This window comes from Eurosta solidaginis, chromosome 1 (assembly GCF_040869045.1).
Source record: "Eurosta solidaginis isolate ZX-2024a chromosome 1, ASM4086904v1, whole genome shotgun sequence".
Classification (NCBI taxonomy): domain Eukaryota; kingdom Metazoa; phylum Arthropoda; class Insecta; order Diptera; family Tephritidae; genus Eurosta; species Eurosta solidaginis.
The window spans coordinates 73261099-73282160 of NC_090319.1; the positions used below are offsets into that span (position 1 = coordinate 73261099).

Genomic DNA, 21062 nt, shown 5'->3' on the forward strand with positions numbered 1-21062 from the left:
TATAAATTTTTGATCACCTAAAGTAAACACATTTGATTCAAATATGATTCCAAAATGTGATTGAAAAACTATATTCATTTTTTGATCATCAAAGGTAAGCATATTTGATTATTCCTTTTGTTGGTTTTTATGAAATATTAAAATTTAGTCATTAAAGGACCTTAAAAATGATTCCAAAAAGTGATCGAAAAATGTTTTTTAGTTTTTCATCATCAAAAGTATTCATATTTGATTATTTCTTTTGTTCAATTGTATGATAACTCAATATTTAGTCAGAAAGAGTAATCAAATTGTATTGATATGTGGGGAAATTCAAAATTGAATCACCTAAATGCTGAGTGGGCAATTATGAGTGAGAGTGCTTTTTTGCAGATTATCAAATACAAATATATTTATTTCCTCTAAAATTTTCACTAACAAAAAAATAAAAAATTAACGGACAACTGAAAAAGAGATCCCACTGAAACAAAAAAATTAAAATTATTATCTGTGGGCAACCTTTCATTTGTATACTTTAAAAATTTTTTTTTGTTGTTCATGCACTTTAATAGAAATCATATAATTAGCCACTAGTCGATTTCAAGCTATTTTTATAACACCCACCTCTCTCGCTTGCTCATTCACAAAGACGCTAAGACGCCTGGACCGCCTACCGCAAGCGGCACACGACTGAATTTCTTTTCAAATAATTACATACTTGGCAGCGTCACATTAAAGAGCCAAATTAGTTTGAGAACAAATCACTATTAAACCACTTGTGGTTAGAAAAAGTAGTAAAATTTTTTGAAAAATAAACGATGCAAATACACTGTGAGAAATCTGTGGCTAAAATAGCGCACTTTCAATTTCAATTTCAATTTATTTAAAAAAAAAAAGTGGTTGTGACTGTAAGACAGAGTCTTTTATAGCACATCAACGATTATACATTGCAAAATAATTAACAATTAAGCCTAAATTCTTATAAGACAAATACTAACAATAATTATAAACTTAACGAATAGAAAGTTTTGTTGGTAAAAGAAAGAAAGGTGGAAATACAAGGAAGACTATAAAGTTTTACAACAATCACATTAAGCTCCCTAAACTGAAGTAGTCATGAATCACCCTTCTGTAGTTGTTCCTACACAACACACCCTTAAGGAAATTTGGGATAGAATTCCAGAGCCTTACAGCATGTATAAAGAATAGCCTCGAAGAGCACAAATAGAAATATCTGGGAATGATCAATTTGCGATGTCTACCAGACTTTGAAAATTTAAGTTTCTCAAAAAGATACTTTGGTGTTTGAAATTCAATGAGTTTGTACATGTATATACAATTTCGCGCTGCTATGTACTCAAAAATACTGCATCCGATAACTTTGCGCTTCCATGGAGATATATGATCATATTTTTGTAGGCCGTAAACATACCGTGTGACGTTGTTAAAAGTAACATCAATTTTATGGGACGAAGCAGAGTCAAGTTGACTGTAAACGAGCTCTGCGTACGTTATTTGTGGAAGGATCAGCTGCATAGCTAGTTTTTTCCTAGTCTCTAGGGGAGTGAACGAAGCAGACATTCTCAATCTACGTAAAACAGAATAAACATTACTCACAACTTTATTTACATGGTCGACACAGTTTAATTTTGAGTTAATCACAAAGCCCAGATTTTTTATTTTGCTAGTAAACGAAAGCACGTTTTCACCAACGAACAGTTTTGGAATATCTTCAGTATGCACAACACTATTGCTTATAGGCAGAACATATGACTTTTTGGCATTCAAGCACAGACCGTTTTTACAAGCCCATTTCGCAATAGCAGACAAGTCGCAATTTATTTTGTAACACAAATCATCAACAAGACCAACACGACTACATAAATACAATTGAATGTCATCAGCATAAGCATGTGCATTAACATACTGACACCTAGCGAACACATCATTGATAAAAAGAGTAAACAGAAGAGGACCAAGGACAGAGCCTTGCGGTACACCAGAAGAGAGAATACATGATCTAGATGCAGTGCCTTTGCATACAACTTTCTGAGTCCTTTCGGCAAGGTAGCTGGCCATAAGGCTAACTGATGTAACTGAAAACCCAAAAAAACATTTGAGCTTTTCACAAAGAAGTCTATGACTAACTAAATCAAATGCCTTTGAAAAATCCAGGAGGCAAAGAAGAGTTAGGTCACCTTTATCAAAATTAATTCTTATGTCGTCCAGTATTTTCAACATAGCTGTAGAACAACTGTGCTTAGGACGAAAACCAGATTGCAGTGGATTGAGCAGATTATGTTCTTGAACGTATAATGAAATTTGAGCTGCCATCAAGGACTCACACACTTTAGCGAAGGCTGGAATAACGCTGATTGGCCTGTAATCAGAAGGTGTTATGGCTGCATTTTTTTTGGCGACAGGAACAATCACAGCCTTTTTCCATTCCACTGGGAAACACGAAATTGTAAAGCAATGATTGATTATGTGTGTAAGGGTTCCTAGCACGAAAGGCAGTACAATTTTCACAAACTTCAAGGATATTCCGTCCTCTCCTATGGCATCGGACTTGATTCTCATAAGGGATTCAAGAACATCTTTTTCACTTACTGCGCTAAATTGAAATTCTCTCTCCGGTGAAAATGTGTGTTCTAGGTACTCAGCTCTGTCCTGGACAATACCCGAACTACTAAAATAATCGTTAAGAGTATTAGGATTAATCTGACGCTCAATCGTCTGTTTACCATGGATGTTGAGATTCTTTAAGTTTCGCCATAAATCTTTAGATGCTAGTGCCGGATTTAACTTTCGGTGACAGTATATTTGCTTTGCTTGCCTAGTGATGTAAGTGGCCTGGTTATGCGCTAAAATAGCGCATGTACGAATCTTCGAATACTGCGAAGTTAGCCCGACATCAACCGACTGGAACCTCTTCAAGGGCCTATTTAATGAGGGCGCTGTTAGGTGGGCATAGATGACTTACTCGAGAGCTACAAAACTCTGGGAGTGGATGGCGTCTATCCATCCTTTCTGCAACAAGGAGAGGGGTTTATCGCACATATAACCAAGATTACTGGTGTATATCCCGATAGTATGGAGAAGAGCAAATGTGATCTTCATACCTAAGTCGGCTAAAAAGAAATACTCCAATCCGAAGTCCTATAAACCTTACATCTTTTGCTATGAAAGCAATGGAGAAGATCATAGACCACGATATCAGTTCAAACGCTCTCGACAAAATACAACTTTATCCGTGCCAGCACGCGTATAAGACATGAAGCTCGACAGATACTGCATTATATCACGAACGATATCGTCATAACTGCCAGAGGCAAATTTGAGAGCTGCCATAGTGACACAATGCAAATAGAATTGAGGTCGACAAAGGAATAGCGTACGAAGGTAGGACTAAGAATCAACCATAGATTAGGGTAGATTGAACTGGCTGGTCCGGGAAGACTTCACATAGACTAAATGAGTCCACTGTATTGCGAGAAGTTTGCCGAACAGCCAAACTGAAGAACTTTATCTGGAACCAGCACCATATTATAAAATAACTCTGTCCTCTTGGCAAATACTACAATCTATGCTACTTGCTGCTTTAAAACGTACTCGATGGTTTCCCTCTTCAACCCTCGCTTTAGCACCAGGCCTAATTTAAAGGAATGTGACGCCAGAGGGCAGTATCCAGTAAGAACACCCAACATGGGCTTAGAGTTTCCTCGTTTCAATGATAAGAGTACTTTCGCAAGTCAAAGGTTGTAAGACCTGCACACGATTCTGGACACAGTACCGCGGTTGGTTCCACTGGATCCCAATTTGATCGATAGTGTGCAAATCTCACCGTCTATTAATCCCAGCCAATATGATTGGCATTTATACCGTACAAGCTTCGAGGGATTTGCCCTGTGTATGCTAATACGATTGATTGCTGTTTCGCTGTCAATATAAGAATTTACGCGGCTGCAGCTTAAGCTATTTTCCTTCGGTGTTTCTACTGCTTTGGTCACGGTTAATCTTTCAGCCTGAAAAACTCTACAATGATCGAGCAGTTTGTAGAATTTCTTTATTTCCGGACCTGTGCAGCATATCGCAGACCTTATCTCTTCCACTACTTTAGCATCCTTGGTGTACACATTTATAGCCTCTTCTGTCATTAAAGCGCCTATGCGCCAAGCTTTTAAGTGTATTGTGCCTCTAAGAGTCCCATCTCAGCGCAGTCAAGTGTTAGAAAACGCTATACTTACTTACTTACTTAATTGGCGCTTAACCGTCTAAACGGTTATGGCCGTCCAACAAGGCGCGCCAGTCGCTCCTTCGCTCCGCCAACCGGCGCCAATTGGTCACACCAAGGGAGTTTAAATCGTTTTCCACCTGGTCCTTCCAACGGAGTGGGGGCCGCCCTCTACCTCTGCTTCCATAGGCGGGTTCCGATAGAAACACTTTCTTGGCCGGAGCATCATCTTTCATTCGCATAACATGGCCTAGCCAGCGCAGCCGCTGCGTTTTAATTCGCTGGACTATGTTGATGTCTGCGTATAGCTCGTACAGCTCATCATTAAATCTTCTTCGGTACTCGCCATCGCCAACGCGTAGAGGTCCATAAATCTTTCGAAGAACTTTTCTCTCGAACACTCCCAAAGCCGCTTCATCTGCTGTTGTCATGGTCCATGCTTCTGCCCCATATAGCAGGACGGGTACGATTAGTGACTTGTAGAGTATGATTTTCGTTCGCTTTCGTTCGTTTCGAAAACGCTATAAGACTCCAGCATTATGGTCTGTCCTCAATCTGGCCTAAGGATTTGCTCTCGCTGCAGTTGCTAACACTATATTCTTCGCCACCAGGTATACTGGGGGAACGTGTAGAATGGCATACAGTGCAGCCGTCGGAGTTGTTTTCAGGACTTCCGTTATACTAAGCATTGGTAATCTCAAAATTTATGAGGTGTTTGTGTGGCTATCCACTGAACAAATACTCTCCGCTAAATATCCAATGATATTGAGAGCGCGATAGACCCCACGCACCCAAGCATTCTTTTATATGCATAAATTGCCGTCGAGGCCTTTCTCACTGTATTCTACACGTTGAGCTTTCACAACAACTTACTGTATAGAATGATTTCTAGATTTTTGTACAAGTTTTTTCCTGCAGGGTTGCTTTTCCTTGCTAGACCTTATTCTTCTTAGTAAACAAGCCCATATTCATCTTTTGAGCGTTGACCGCAACCTGACATAAGAGGACCAGGAACGAATATACAGAGGCCATCGATCCATGCAGGACCTAATTTTTGGAAACCACTTTCTACCTACGACAACTGTAACATTATCTGCTTACGCCGTAAATTGGAGCGTTCTTTCAACGAGCCACCTGCGCAGTTGGTTGATAACCAGCATCCACAGCAGATGTTAAAATATCTGCCCTACGATAAGTTCTCCAAAAGTGGGAACGTAACTTAGTCTTATGCACCCTTCAACAATTATTTTAAGCCATTTGACGCAAGTTCTACCCTTAATTTGTAGAATGGCAGGGAATTTTCCAGCCGAACTATTCACCGCACATTCGTTGTTGGTATCAGTCACCAAGCCCGGCACTAACCGTCGCGAGAACGAAGTGTAAGTGCTGTGTGCTGCCTCTTCTGCAACATCTCCTGATGGGAAATGAGTGTTCATAAGCTCTTCAAGGTACTCATCACTATTACGTGACCTCTCTCCGTCCTCTTTCCTTATTAAGCTCTGAGTACTCGATGCTTGAACAGAAATTTGTCTAGGAGAGAAAGAGGGGAATTAAATTAAGCGGGAAGAATGAAAAAAGGGGTTGTAAAGTAACAGTAAGGTACCGGGGGTTGAAGAAAAGTTAAAGAGAGTGGGAGCGAGAATGCGGGGAGGAAAGGGAAAACAGAGAAAGCACACAAGTACGAGAAATAGAGATGAGGGTATAAAGAAAACTTTAGGATGAAAAGTGGTAGTTCAAGAGAGGAAGAGCAGAATATGAGAGAGCGGTGTAAGTATTGATCGGGTTTGCAGTCTTGCTCATTCTGTGTATATACTCATGGAAGCGGCCGTTCTCAGTTAGAAATTAAGACAACTAGAGAACAAACTCTAATCATAGCTCCAACTCAAGATTCAATTATTGCAGCTTCAACGAAGAGGTGATAAACTGAGGTATGTCGATGAGTGGCCCATAATGGTAGTTGATCGGTGCTTCCCGAATTTCATTGCATCCGACCAAAAAAAAAGTTCTTTGAATTTTCTTGAGTATGCAGTTTTCTAGCCCAATAAATTTTAGTCAGACAAATTTCAGTTATAGGTACATATCTCAAAATTCACATTGTTTTTTGACATTTTTTTCGTAGGGTTTTTAACATTTTCTTCCACACAATGTGTGATTTTTACTTCCTTTATATTAGGCCGGTTGAATGTTTGTCCGCTTTTCATACAAATCTTGCAATCGATTTTTAAGTAACTTTTCATTGAGCTACAAACGTGAAACTTTACACATATGTAGGTTAAAACACCGTGACAATGCAACAAAAGGAAAAATTCCGTTAGGTGGCGCACGGATTAAAATATTTAGATAAGAATTTGGAAATTTGGTGTTTTGAGATCGGTTTTAAGGTAATTTCTCATTGAGCTACAAACATGAAACCTTAGAGAGAGGTTAAGACACCGTGACAAAGGAACAAAAGGAGAAAAAATTCCGTTAGGTGGCACGCGGATCGAAAAAAATTAGATAATAATTTGGAAATTTGAAACCGGGTTTTAAGTAACTTATCGATGAGCTAGAGGCTAAAAATTTAGACCTTAATTCAGAGGTCGATGACAGTCGATGACACAATACAAAACGTTTCGCTAGGGGGTGCACGGACTGAGATATTTTGATTGATTTTTATGTAGTTCTCATTGAGCTACAAGCGTAAAACTTAACAGAACGGTTAAGACACCGAGAAATGTAAGAAAAGGAGAAAATAAAAGTAAAATAAAAAAATTTTAAGCACTTCCTTTGAGAAATCAAAAATCAAATAGAACATTTTGACATAGAAATTGCAAAAATATTTATGAGAAGTAGAAATATAAAAGTGGAGCGCACATTACTTGGATTGGAAAGTTGGTAGGAAAGGAGATATAATTAGTCAAAATTTAAAAATCAAAATTTAGCAAGAATATGTCTTTACATAAGGAGACATTTTTCGTTGATTTTTGTCCATTTATATAAACGAAGTGCTTAAAATTTTTTTATTTTATTTTTATTTAATAAAAAAGTTATCAATAAATCAAACATTTAGCAGCATTTTTATGATGACCGTCTAATTGGTTTAGTGTCAAGCTTATGATTTTAACTGCTTAATAAATACATATTTAAATGTCACATTTATTTGCAAATCAACAATAACGAATATTGTCTTAATGGCCCCTTTTGTTCAAAATTGCCGATTTCACACTTCGTTTCCGGATAAATAAAAACGAAATAAAAATAAAAATTTTATTTCACACCAATTTGAATTTTCTTAGCCATTAATCAATAAGAGTATTAGCGTCCATAAATATTTGTAAAAAGATGACGATTTTCGGGATTTTTCGCCTGTCGGCATTTTTGGCAAATGAAAGTTCAATCGCGAAACTGTCCTGAAATTTACCTTGCCTCCACTGATTGACATAAATTGTGACACTAGGGTGGCCACGAGAAATCTATTTTAGATTTTCCGGCCAATCCGATAATGTTAAAAGGTGCCTCATTGAGGTCAAAGTTAGGAAAACCAGCGATTTTTCAGAAAATTTTGTTTTGCGTTTCGTCAGTAAAAGCGAAACCATTTATGCCAGGAACTTGACTCGTACACCATTCGTTAGGTAATTTTATTTGTATTGATTTTGATATTAATAATATTTTTATAAAACGGTTATTTTTAGCAGTATTTAGCATTTATCATATCAGGTCATAGTGGATATCCCTACTTTTTAATTTCCATGCAAACGTCTATAGACATTACAATATTCAATGGTATACGAGTCAAGTTCCTGGCATAAATGGTTTCACTTTTACTGACGAAACACTAAAATTTTTTTTGAAAAATCGCTGTTTTTCCCAACTTTGACCTCAGTGAGGCACCATTCAGCATTATCGGATTGGCCTGAAACTTTGCAATAATCTTTTTCTGATCTATTAGCATATTTTAGGAGGGTGCCCCGAAAGATAGAACAAAAATTAAAATGCACCATATACTTTTTAACCACCCTATTGTGACACATATATATTTAGATATAACTAATACAAAACCACAAGCTTTGGTAGTTCATATTGTGACGATTATTAGCAACGCTAAGGGAAACTATCGTCTCTAAGCCGATGCTAAGCAGTGACTTGTCTGCGCATCAATAAATCAATCATTATGTCTACACAGATGTACGTACACGCAGCGGAGCAGATATCTTATCTGAGATGCTCCCAAAAGTAGGCAATTATCTGTGGAAGTGTCACTCACATATACACGCGCATATGAGAAGCTATACACGTGCATCTGTGGTTATAATTTTATAGCAGTAACTAAGTAAATTCTGGAAGCGCCTAGAAGTATGCGAACGAGAAATCACAGAGTATAAAGGGCAGCAACAGTAGAGGCACGACAATCGGTTTTGATTTAAGCAAGCTATCTGCTGCGAAGTATAAGTGTACTTTCAAGTAGTCCAATAAAGACCATTTTTGCATTATTCAATATTGGAGTTATTTATTCAACAGTTTAGTGATTCGAACGTTAGCAAAATATTCGTTACAATTGGTGTCAGAAGAGGAATTGTTGAATAAATTCCAGAGGACAACAAGGACACTGCAAAATTAAGTGAATTGAAGATCCAGCAACTGAAGGAGGAGTTAGAGAGCCGTGGATTGAATACAACCGGCATTAAACTCGAACTTGAGGCACAACTATGAGAGGCAATGGAAGCAGAAGGAATTAACGTGGAAGAGTATCTTTCATTTTGATGTCGACGAGACAACAACAAATTTTGAAGAGAAAAACGAAAAATCGCAGACAGTTACGAGCACAGATTTGAACACGATGTTGGCTGCAATATCTGCACAAACATCCACAGTAACATCGAGGATGGAAATATAGGAGGCACGCATTTCAGAAATGTCGTCACAAATATCATCCCAACTGGAATCGCAGGAGACACGCATCGCATCGAAGATTGAAGCACAATTGGATGAACAGAAAACACACATGGCGTCACAAATTGCAGAACAATTAAAAGAGCAAGAGGCACGCATAACATTACAACTCGAAGCACAGGAAGAGCGTATCTCAACGAAGCTGAATGCACAGGAAACAAAAATCTCATCGCAGTTGGAGGCTTTTAGTGAACGACAAGATAAAATAGAGGACGAAATGGATGCTTTGAAAGATCGTATACAGGAGTTGCAACTAAATCGCCCAGCAGTTTCAACGAGTAAACCATAGGTAAAAACACCATCCTTTGACGGTCCTTTCCAGGTCCTTAAGATACAATTTGAGAAGACCGCAACAATGAACAAATGGAATGCTGAAGATAAAGTTGCTGCACTGTTCATGGCATTGAAAGAGCCTGCAGCTGAGATTTTAGAAACCGTTCCAGAGGGCGAACGAAACTGTTATGAAGCATTGATGGGCGCTCTTGAGAGACGATACGGAACTGAGCATAGGAGACAGATATACCAAATGGAGTTACTGAACCGCTTCCAGAGGCCTGATGAAACATTGCAAGAGTTTGTGTCGAATGTTGAAAGGCTGGCACATTTAGCGAATGCGGACGCACCCGTTGAATATGCCGAAAGGGCAAAAATCCAGAGCTTTATTAATGGAATGCGGGATATCGAAACGAAGCGAGCAACATACGCAAACCCAAAACCTACATTCACAGAAACGGTATCACATGCTCTGATTCAGGAAACAGCATCGCTTCTGCGTAAGCCAGCGTTCAAAGCACGCCGTGTGGAGGTGGAAAGGCCAGACTGGGTGAACACAATATTGGAGGCGCTGAAAGGATCGCAAAAGCGGAGTGAAAGAGTTATCAAATGCTTCAAATGCGGGAAGCCCGGTCACATTGCACGTCATTGCGATCATGATCCTAGTGGTTTCAACAGCATGGGTGGTCTTAATAACAAAGCTGGAGGGGATGAGCAAGAGCGAGTAAGATGTAGAGATCGAGAGCTAGCTCCAGCTATTGAATGTCCTGTGATATCTGTGTCGCAAATTGGTAGAAAATCGAGCAGTCTTACTGTCGGAGGACATGTGGATGGAAAGGAGCGTTTACTGACTGTAGATACGGGCGTATCTCATTCCTTAATCCGATCTGACTTGGTCAACAGGAGAGTAAAACCGTTACCTGGAGTAAGGTTGCGTACGGTCACTGGCGAGTATAACCAAGTCCAGGGAGAAGTGATATGTAAAGTCTTAATTGGAGATGCTAGCGGCGTTACATCAGGAAATTCGTCTGATCGGAACGATCAGACTTAGGTGGAGGGCCGTGTGACGAATACTAGCAACACTAAGGGGTACCATCATCTCTAAGCCGATACTAAGAAGTGACTCGTATGCACATCAACAAATCAATCATTATGTCTATCCATATGTCCATACGAGCAGCGGAGAAGAGACGCACAACAAACACATGCATATATCTTATCTGAGATGCTCCCAAAAGTAGGCAATTATCTATGGAAGTGTCACTCACATATACACGCGCATATGTGAAGCTATACACGTGCATCTGTAGTTATAATTTTATAACAGTAACTAAGTAAATTCTGGAAGAACCTAGAAGTACGCGAACGAGAAATCACAGAGTATAAAAGGCAGCAGCAGTAGAGCCACGACAATAAGTTTTGATTTAAGCAAGCTATTAGTTGCGAAGTATAAGTGTTATTTCAAGTAGTCCAATAAAGATCATTTTGCATTATTCAATATTGGAGTTATTTATTCAACAGTTTAGTGATTCGAACGTTGGCAAAAGATTTGTAATAAGAGGAATTGCAGCAAATTCGTTACAATATTGTAGCGAATCTTAAAGATTTTCGGTTATTCCTTGACTTCGGCTATCGTTCGTATCACTGAACTGTGGAACAAATAAGTTCAAATTTTCTGTATAGAAAATACTCTTAATACACTCTCCGTTGTCTCGTTCGCCTATAGGATCCATATCATTTTACTTGTAAATGAGAAAGCGTCCCTTGGAAATGAGAATAGTCAATTGTAAATGAGAATACGTCATATGAAAATGTGAATAGTCAATTGTAAATGCAAAAGCGTCACTTAGATATGGGATGTCATTTGTAAATTAGAGAGCATCAAATGAAAATGCGGAAGCGTCATTCATATATAGTCAGTTGGAAATGAGAATAGTCAATTGTATATGCTAAAGCGTCATTTGGAAATAAGAATAGTAAATAGTAAATGAGAAAGCGTCAGATGTAAATGCGAAAGCGTGAAACGGAAATTAGAATAGTTACGTGTAAATGAATAAGCATAAACTAAATATGCGAAAACGTCACTTGTAATTTGCAAGATATTCGTACATTCATTTATTCGGCGCGATATCAGTGTCTGGAGTGTCGTCGATCGACCGACAAAGGGTCTATTAAAGATGAGTGCATGTGCTGCTTCAGTAAGATCAGTTTGTCAACGATCGGAGGAGTAGGTGAACGACTTAAACGACTTTGTCGGCCATGCCGTTTGAGTATCGAGCCATCATCAGCTGATGCTTAAAATGGCCAAACGGAATTGCTGCATTTAACACTGTGCTCGTCAACGCTAATCCCCAACGAGACTATCAAAGGAAAAGTTATAAAAAATAAGTGAAGGGATACATTACCATAACACTGACAAGCGTATGGAGCGCAACTGCTGCATTATTTATCTAGATTAATCGGTGCATGGGGCGAGCAGATCAGCAACTGAAGGAGATTGCGCGAGAGCAATTCGGCATTCAACGTCGTTCCATGGAAATCCTCCCACTCCAAGATAAATATTGTGTTGGAACATAGGCAATTTCCCATCACGTGTTATTGTTCTTAAAGGAAATAAAAATTCTCAATTACAAATAACGTTTCCGCATTTTCATTTGATGCGTTCTCATTTACAAGTGACTATTCCCCATTTCCGTACGACGCTTTCTTATTTACAACTGTAACTGGTGTAGTCTTGTTTCTGGTTACAAATTTCTTTTTGATTTTTGTCGGCCTGTGATGTAACAGAAAACTGCATTATTCGCAATTCTAAACACGAATGTCTCGAAAACCTGAACCAATTTAGATAAACTTAAGGAATTTAGGTTCTGTGCAATAAAAACCTTTACACTCATTAGCAAAAATCTTGGCAGAGATTTTATTTTTTTTTTTGTTTCCCTTGTTTTGCTCCTTAAGGGGGGATATTTTTGGAACAAGTTTTTAATTATTTAAATGAATATTAAAATTGTATTTTAAACAATCCGGGATAAACTTCAATAATTCCCGGGATCGTCATCCCTAGTTTGTAGGTATTTAGGTTCATACCCCTCATTAAAAATGTTACCCTTATAGAAGGCTTTTTACAGGTGGCCAGAAGACTTATAGCTTGAGTCCTTAAATCTTTTGTTGTTTATGTTGTTGTAGCAATAAAGACAACACCAAAGGATTATTATAGATGTTGATGGTCCTTTGCCGGATATAAATCCGGTACATTCCGGTAGGAAGCACCATTGAGGTACAAGCCCGACTATCTCGGGAACGATTTGATATGACCATATTGAAACATCTATGCCATCCACACAGCTACCCCCTGGTTCCATTTCCACGAGTAACTTGGCGTCGCCAGAGCCTCGCTTGCTCACGGGTAGGTGAGGTTGCCAATTGGGTTGGAGAAGCTATAAATTGCACTGGCAACTCCCTGAAAGGTTTGCCTTCTTAGGCGCATATTATGACAGGAATACCTACCGTGGGTATATTCCAAGCTTCTTAAAAACCTGTAAGGCGTATCAGTTCTATGGAATATGCAAAATAATATGTACCTTTTGTTTCGCGGTACTAATATCATTAGACAAAAATCTTATCCTAAAAATAACATTATGTATAAAGCTAATAGTCCGTATAAAATAAAGTTTATATAATGCATTATCATAGGACATAGCGGCCGCCGATGTGTGATGGTAGCATGCTCCGCCTCCCACACTGTAGATCCTGGCTTCACGCCCGGGCGAAGCAACATCAAAATTTTAGGAACCAGTTTTTTTTAGTTGGAAGAAAATGTTTCTAAGCGGGGTTGTTGTTGTAGCGATAAGGTTGTTCCCCGAAGGCTTTGGGGAGTGTTATCGATGTAATGGTCCTTTGCCGGATACAGATCCGGTACACTCCTGTACCACAGCACCATTAAGGTGCTAGCCCGACCATCTCGGGAACGATTTATGTGGCCACATTAAACCTTCAGGCCATCGCCTCCCTACCCACCCCCAAGTTCTATGAGGAGCTTGGGGTCGCCAGAGCCTCGTCTGTTAGTGAAACAGGATTCGCCGCGGATAGGTGAGGTTGACAATTGGGTTTGGAGAAGCTATATATTGCGCTGGAAACCTGAAGGGTTGCGCTACACAGCCCCTTGAATCTGGTAATTTAGTCGCCTCTTACGACAGGCATACCTACCGTGGAAATATTCTGACCCCCTAACCCACTGGGGTTAAGCGGGGTCGCATCTCGGCAGTATAAATCATGCTCTTCGAGTGTATTTCTGCCATAAAAAGCGCGTAGTTAAATCTCATCTGCCTTGCAGATGCCGTTCGGAGTCGGCACAAAACAAGGGAAATATAAAGAACTTATATTAAAGGTTACAGGCCAACCAAAAAGGGCTTTAAAAGCTTTTGTCATACGAGGCATTTTCGACAGAAAACAGAGAGAAGTTCAAAAACTTCTGGAAAAGCAAGCTTCTCGCTTTTGTCCTTTGGAAATTTCGAAAATTTTAAAGTTTGATATAAGGTTTAAAACGCGCTGCTGTCCTATTCCACATTACTTACAAACTCTTATACAATTTTTTGCTGGGTATTTTCAAATGTAAAAATTTGGGGAACAACACGCTATGAAGTAATCACAATCGCATGTTCGTCCAAGTTAAGACATTCATAATTTTATATTTAAATCAGATTTATGGTCAGAAATTTTTGACATTCGCCAAAAAGCTGGTAATTAAGTTCGCCACTCACTTATATACATAAATGGTGCTTAGAAGTTTGAGCGATTTTGGCCGTTCAACAAAGTGTTTATCAAGACGCTGTGTCGCTTGATCCCTGCAGATACCTTATATTGTCCTCGCTCACCATTTTCGCTTCTACTCCCTTCTTTGGAATTAAAAAACGACGCAGAAATACTGCGAAAGTTTGACCTAGGAAAAATTTGCTACGTCTGATGATCGACACTCTGCTCCTCCAGCGGGTGAAGGGACTTAGAATATACCGACGGGGAGAATACCACATTAAACAGAGTATACCTTTTCGATAATAAATCGATAAGAAATCCATAACTTTTCGATAACAAGGTGGTAGCACTCTGATAGCAAATCGATAACTTTTCGATAGCATATAGACAACAAATTAATCGATTACTTTTCGATAGTAAGTTTATTACTTTTCCATAACTTATCGATAAAAAATCGAAAACCTTTTGATAACAAATTGGAACTTTTAGATGACAAATTGATAACATGCCGATAAGAAATTGGTAACAAATCTATAAATTTTTGACAACTTTTCAATAAATAAATGACATCTTTCTTTAGCAAATCGATAACTTCTCGATAAAAAACCGATAGTTCGTCCATAAAAAATCGATTAATCATCGTTTACCTTTAGTATTAGTAGCAAATTTACATTGATAACAAATCGTCGCTAACATTCTTACATGGCGGAACCACACAGCTGACAGCCGGAAATCAGCTGATTAATGCGATTTTAATATGATTTGACACTTCAATTTCCGGCGTAGTACGATTTTGACGTTAATCCATCAATTAACAAAAACTTTTATCAGTGCTTCGCGCCATCCAAATGGTGCGACCACTCACTAATAGTCATCAATGTCCTCTAACGGGAGTCGAGGAACTTGCATTTTCAACAGGGTTGGATCAGTGAGATAAGGGTGTTAGAGGCGTTGGATCCACATTGCAATTCAAAAGAGGGTTGGTGTCGTGTGGGAACACATGACAAGCGTGAAATACATTGGGTATATCGGAGTTAATTCTCGATAAGTAAGAGTTTAACATATTACAGTAACCAGATCGCAATTGAGCTAGAGTGATGCGCGTCTGCCTGAGGAGGTTGCTTTTCTAAACTGCAAGCTTGGGGTATTTGTCTTTAGGAACGGAGTTTACCGGGCAAACCCTGGCATAGTGGGCCGATGATTTGAGTAAATTGAGATTTGATAAATTGAGTAAAAATTTAAAAAGCGAGCGGTGGAAGCCATATGCTATAATTTAATATAACGAAGATCAAGTGATACACAACACAATTCCTAGAGGTTGCCTGAAGAATCATAAATAATATGTATGTCTGTGTATACAAAGAGTCATGCGAACGCACGTTTATGAGTACTACAAGACATTCATAAACAAACAAGTAGTGGGCAGCCGAAAAAGAGGGGACCATTAAAATAACATTGTATCGTGCTGTAAAAACTTTTTTTTTTACTCTTCCTCCCAGTCTACCCTACGCCCTTCGCTCTCCCATCCACACGCCTTTCGAACAACTCCCTATACGCACACAATCAGTATTTACGTAGTCAAGTTACCAAATAAACAGAATGCGACTGGAATGCGGAACTCTGCGAACTTTGTATTGCACATAGAAGATGACGTTCATAATGAATGGGCGTAGTCACCCTTTGAGCAAATGTGGGGATGAGTTTAGTATTAGCTCTGGGTAGTAAAATGCTTGTTTGGTCACATTTAATTTTACTTTCAATAGTTTAGATTATATTAAGCTGCCGCCGTGAAGTAATGTACGAGTCAAGAGAAAAAAGTGTTTGACTAAATGGGCTCATTCCATATCAGTGGTTTAACAAACGTGTGTATTTGTACCATGAAGATGCCACTTGGAGTCAGCACGGACCTATAACGCTTCCCGCGGGAGCCCGATCTATGTACCGGAGCGACTCGGGACTTTTTTTCGACCAAGGGCTGTTATTTTAGTGTAACCCCGTTTAATTTGTTACGTCCAATTAATAAAATTTACCATCCCACTCGTTGTTGTTGTTGTAGCAGTGCTTCGCCCCATCCAACAGGCGCGACCGATCACAACTTGTCATCAATGTCCCATAACGGGAGTCCAAGGAAACTTGCTGTTTCAACAGGGGTGGACCAAAATGAGAGGGGTGTTAGAGGCGTTGGTTCCACATTACAATTGAAGAGATGGTTGGTGTCATTTGGGGGACACATTGCAAGCAGGGCATGCATTTTGTATGTCGGCGTTGATTCTGGATAGGTAGGAGTTTAACCTGTTACAGTATCCAGATCGAAGTTGAGCGAGAGTGAGGCGCGGTTCCCTTGTAAGATTGCGTTCCTCCTGTGCTAGCTTTGGGTATTGTTCTTTAAGTATTGGATTTACCGGGCAATTCCCGGCATAGAGGTTCGACGCCTGTTTGTGGATTTCACCGAGGACCTGCTTCTGCTTTTAGCTTCGGCTGTGTTCTCAGGTGCCGTATTTCCTCATAATGCTTACAGAGATGGCTCCTTAGGCCCATGGGCAGTGTAGCATCATCATGCAGATGTATGTTGGGATGCCCAGGTTTATGGGTATTCAACAAAAACTGTTTGGTTAGCATTTGATTTCTCTCCCTGATGGGGAGTATTCTCGCCTCATTGTGTAGATGGTTTTCTGAGGGCATAAGAATACAGTCCGTAGCAGTTCTGAGGGCGGTATTTTCGCAGGCCTGTAGCTTCTTCCAGTGTGTAGTCTTTAGGTTTGCGATCATATCGGGGACACGTAGCACGCAATCGGCTGGCCAACTGCTTTTTAAGTGGTAATGAGCGTTTCTTTATCTTTACTCCAAGTACTGCCAGCAAGAGATTTGAGGATTTTATTACGGCTCGAGATTTCGTTACAATTGCGGCTGCATGCTCTCCAAAATGAAAATCCTGATCGAATGTCAGGTTTAGCATGGCGAAGGAACTGGAGAGATCAGGGAGATAGCTGTTTATTTTGTTACAAAGCTCATCGATCTGTGGGCCTGGGCCTGTGACCATTATTGTGCAATCATCGGCGTAGGAAACGATAGTGACTCCTTCTGGTGGTGAAGGTAGCTTTGATATGTAGAAGTTAAACAAAAGTGGGGATAAGACAACGCCCTGTGGCACCCCTTGTTTAATTTTTCTTGGTTTGGATGTTACATTCCTGAATTGCACCGATGCTTGTCAACCAGACACGTAATTTGCGGTCCACCTTTTAAGAGTTGGGGGAAGGCGAGACCTTCCAGGTCTTGCAGTAACGTGCCCTGGTTGACCGTATCAAAAGATTTTGACAGGGCTAACGCAACGAGTACTGTCCTATGGTGGAGGTTTTGATTTAATCAGCAATTTATCTGAGTACTAATGGCGTTTAGCGAGGTGATTGTGCTGTGTAATTTTCTGAAGCCATGCTGATGATTAGCTAGTTGCAAATTTGCCTTAAAGTAGGGAAACAGAATGCCTTCAAGTGTCTTGGCTACTGGCGATAGGAGTGATATCGGACGATAAGAATCTCCTGTTAGCTGGTTTTTACGGCTTTAGTAGCGGGACCACCTTGGTAATTTTCCATTTTTCGGGGAAGGCAAACGGGGAAAGGGACAAGTGCAACCCCATTTACCATCCCAGTAACTCATGATATTTCTACCGTTTTCAAGCCGATGAATTAATCGAAAGCCTGATGTGGGGCAGAAACCCTAAATGTCTCCATCTTATAGAGTATAACTATGTAAAGCAATATACTGGGTGACTTTAAAATATATATACTCCAAATAGAAGCAAAACAAATTGTAAAATGTTCTCTTAAATTCATGCGTATCTATGTGCTATGTGCTATGTGCTATGTGTTTATGTTGCAGTTATTACACATCAAAAGTTTGAATGCCACTGCTTAAGCGCATCATGAGTACTTACGCTGATTTCCTCCAGGCGTCGCTCTAGCGCATCAATTGACTTCTTATCGTATGGCTTTTCAATTAAATCATTTATACGTTTGAGACCTTTTGTGACGAGTTCTTCCAAGTCAATGTTTAGCTTCTCGAGTGTAGAACGTGGGCTCGGTGTGCTAGAGCTCTCGGATTGTATTACGCTAGGCACTTTGGATCTGTAAAGATATAGAAATGAGACGGTAATAAGTTTGGCGAATATAAAATAACTAAATATTGAATTCATTTAACTGAAAGGAGTACATCTTTGCAGCCTGCATCAACAATAAAGGTGTCTTCAAAAGGGTTAAACGGTGGCCATCTGCGAGGCACTTACACGACATGCAACCCAAAACTCTATAGTTGCATGTATCGATTCTATGCTCTGGAGTCGAAAACGGAACTTTGCGGGCTGGCTCTGTTTGTAAAATAGCTATTATAGGCATCTATCAGAGTGGCGTGCTATCGCCTCTACTTTGGGTACTGGTAGTTAATCAAATTCTAGAAACTTTGATGCCATGAGCAACGATACGCAAGCTCATGGATACGGCGCTGTGCCGCATTTCGCGATGAGACATAACGCTCTAGGGCCAAAAACATGCTGGGGGTAAATCCAGCAAAAACTGAACCAATCTGGTTCTCGAAAAGACAATAAGAGCAATCAACATAGGGTTGAAAAGGTACAAAGGCTAGCTTGCCTTGGTGGGTCAGGCGCATTGCGCATTGCACATCAGGAATGGTTTAACGTAATTTTTCACTTGATGCCTCGCCAAGTGTCCGTGCAGAAATTGGCCACGAAAGGGGCTCTACGACTAAGAGAAGCCAACATGTTGAAACCAACCAAATACGGGCCCGTTACTGTATTAGATGACAAGACGCGGGGTAATTAAACAGAATCAGGTCAAGGCGGTTTTTGACTCCCAGGTGCAGAAAATAAGATACCTTTCAAGAGAGGGATGAGAGTAAGGCATCGACTGTGGAACTGACATAACAATCTACACCGACGGCTCAAAAATAGAAAAGCGAACTGGAGTTGGAATGTACTCAAAGCATCTGGGGGTAAATCAATCGTGCCAACTTTCTAACTCATGCAATGTCTTCCAGGTGGAACTCTATGCCACAGAGAGAGCAGCCGGACTGCTCCAGGATAGTACGATCCCAGACACCAATGTATCAATCATCATGTAGAGGCATTAGGATCCAACATTATAAATTCAGATATCGTGCGGAAGTGTTGAGCCTCGCTGGTGTCAATAACGCATATCAATGTCTACCTTTGCTGGGTCCCTGGCACAGGATAGGTTCCGAAATGGGCATAAGTGGACGGGTACAGCTTTGTTCAGCCACCGCTGGAGTATCTTCTGAAGAAAATTGAGGATTATGAGATTAAATCAAAAGGGTTGCTGTTTGTCAAACGATTGAGTGCGAGGTCTCAAGGTCCTTATGGCCATGTTTGCATAGGAAAGGAACTATCTTCCTTCTCAAGTTAAACAAATCTGCAGTGAGAGTACTGATGGATGTCATCAGAGGTCATGATCCGATGGTGGCGCATATATATAAACTTGCTCTGCAGAAGTTGCCAGGATGAGGAAGAATAGACCATGCATCACTTTCTCTGCTGATTTCCAAAACTACATATTAAATTGTTCCCGAGATGGTCGGATTAGTACCTTAATGGTGCTTGTTACCAGAATCTCGATAAATCACATCGTTGAATGTTTTTGAATAATCCTTCAGAAATGAAGAAAAAATTGGTGATCACACGCTTCCAAATTTCGCTTGCGACTCGGGTTTACATGACCCTTCGCTAATGCCGTAAAAAATTCGTGGTTTCATCGGTGTGATAAACTTTTACCGAAAACGCAATAAAAATGCAGCAGAGCTTGTCAGGGACTGAATTACGTATATCGCATCACGTACAATGGACGACAAAAATATCCAATTTACTACTCACCGTTTGAGTGACGCAGAATCGTATCTAGATGCAAAATTATATGGGAACTGTGACCACCACTGAATAATTAAAGGGGTGACATACGTAGGATCGAGCGTCCGGTGAATGTTGTATAGGTTGACGGACACCTTACGATTGCTGGTGTAATCGTTGAACGGTGACCGATTTTCGGTGAACGGCAACCAGTTGTAGGTTGAATAGATACCCGGCGAGTCGTAGATTCCGAATCGGTTGATTGGTGGTTGATGGTATCAATACCTGGCGTACCGCAGATCGAAAATCGGTTGATGGGTAAATTGGCAATGCAGAGATGATGAATCGGTTGGTCCATTTCCAAGCAACCGGTAGTTTGTATAAACGATGTCCAACGAGTTGCAGCTGTCGAATCGGTGGATGTATATCCAGGTAATTTATATGGTGGCCTGGCCCCATAGGTGCCTGGCGGGGACACACATGTGTCTGAGCGAAGGAGGGAGTAGGAACTAGGTTGCTTCACTATCAAACGAAAATTGTTTCTACTTAAATATAACTGGTCATAAATAGTTTGAGATAGTTGTGCACTCGCGGTTAGGTGAGTGCCGCACGAGTGAAATACATACAAGTAATTTCTTGCATTTTCGCATTGTACGTTCTCATTCGCTTGCTGATCGCTGCTCAAAGGGGGCCGTATGGTAACTATATGAATGTGGGATGGTGATGGTACTGAATACATGTGAAGCCACTGAAAGTGGCATTAAACTGCGTAAAGGGAAACATTTTCCCTCATCCCTACTTACTTAGCTTGTTGCACCTCACGGAATTTCTCACGCAATATAATCTGAGTTTTCATAACCAAACGAGAAAGATTACCCTGCTTGCCATGCGTCTCCAGTACCAGAGAATCACCTTGCGATATTATCGTGGCAGCATCTGGCGCAATCAAGAGCTTCAGATCTTCAATAGCGCTGTAGAAAAAACAAGGACTTTTATTTATGACAAGATTCGAGTTAAGCTATAGAATTA

At 40.0% G+C, this 21062-nt stretch overlaps 1 protein-coding gene across 13 annotated transcripts in view; it reads right to left on the reverse strand.

The window, feature by feature from the left end:
- Positions 1-21062, reverse strand: part of Dys (Dystrophin) — a 1130370-nt gene that overhangs the window by 927011 nt on the left and 182297 nt on the right. For all 13 annotated transcript variants that reach the window (XM_067758240.1, XM_067758241.1, XM_067758256.1 and 10 more), the window contains 2 exons: positions 20837-21004; positions 18096-18285 (listed from right to left, as the gene is read on the reverse strand). In XM_067758240.1, coding sequence (XP_067614341.1) covers positions 18096-18285; positions 20837-21004 — 358 coding nt within the window. The remainder of the gene's footprint in view (positions 1-18095; positions 18286-20836; positions 21005-21062) is intronic.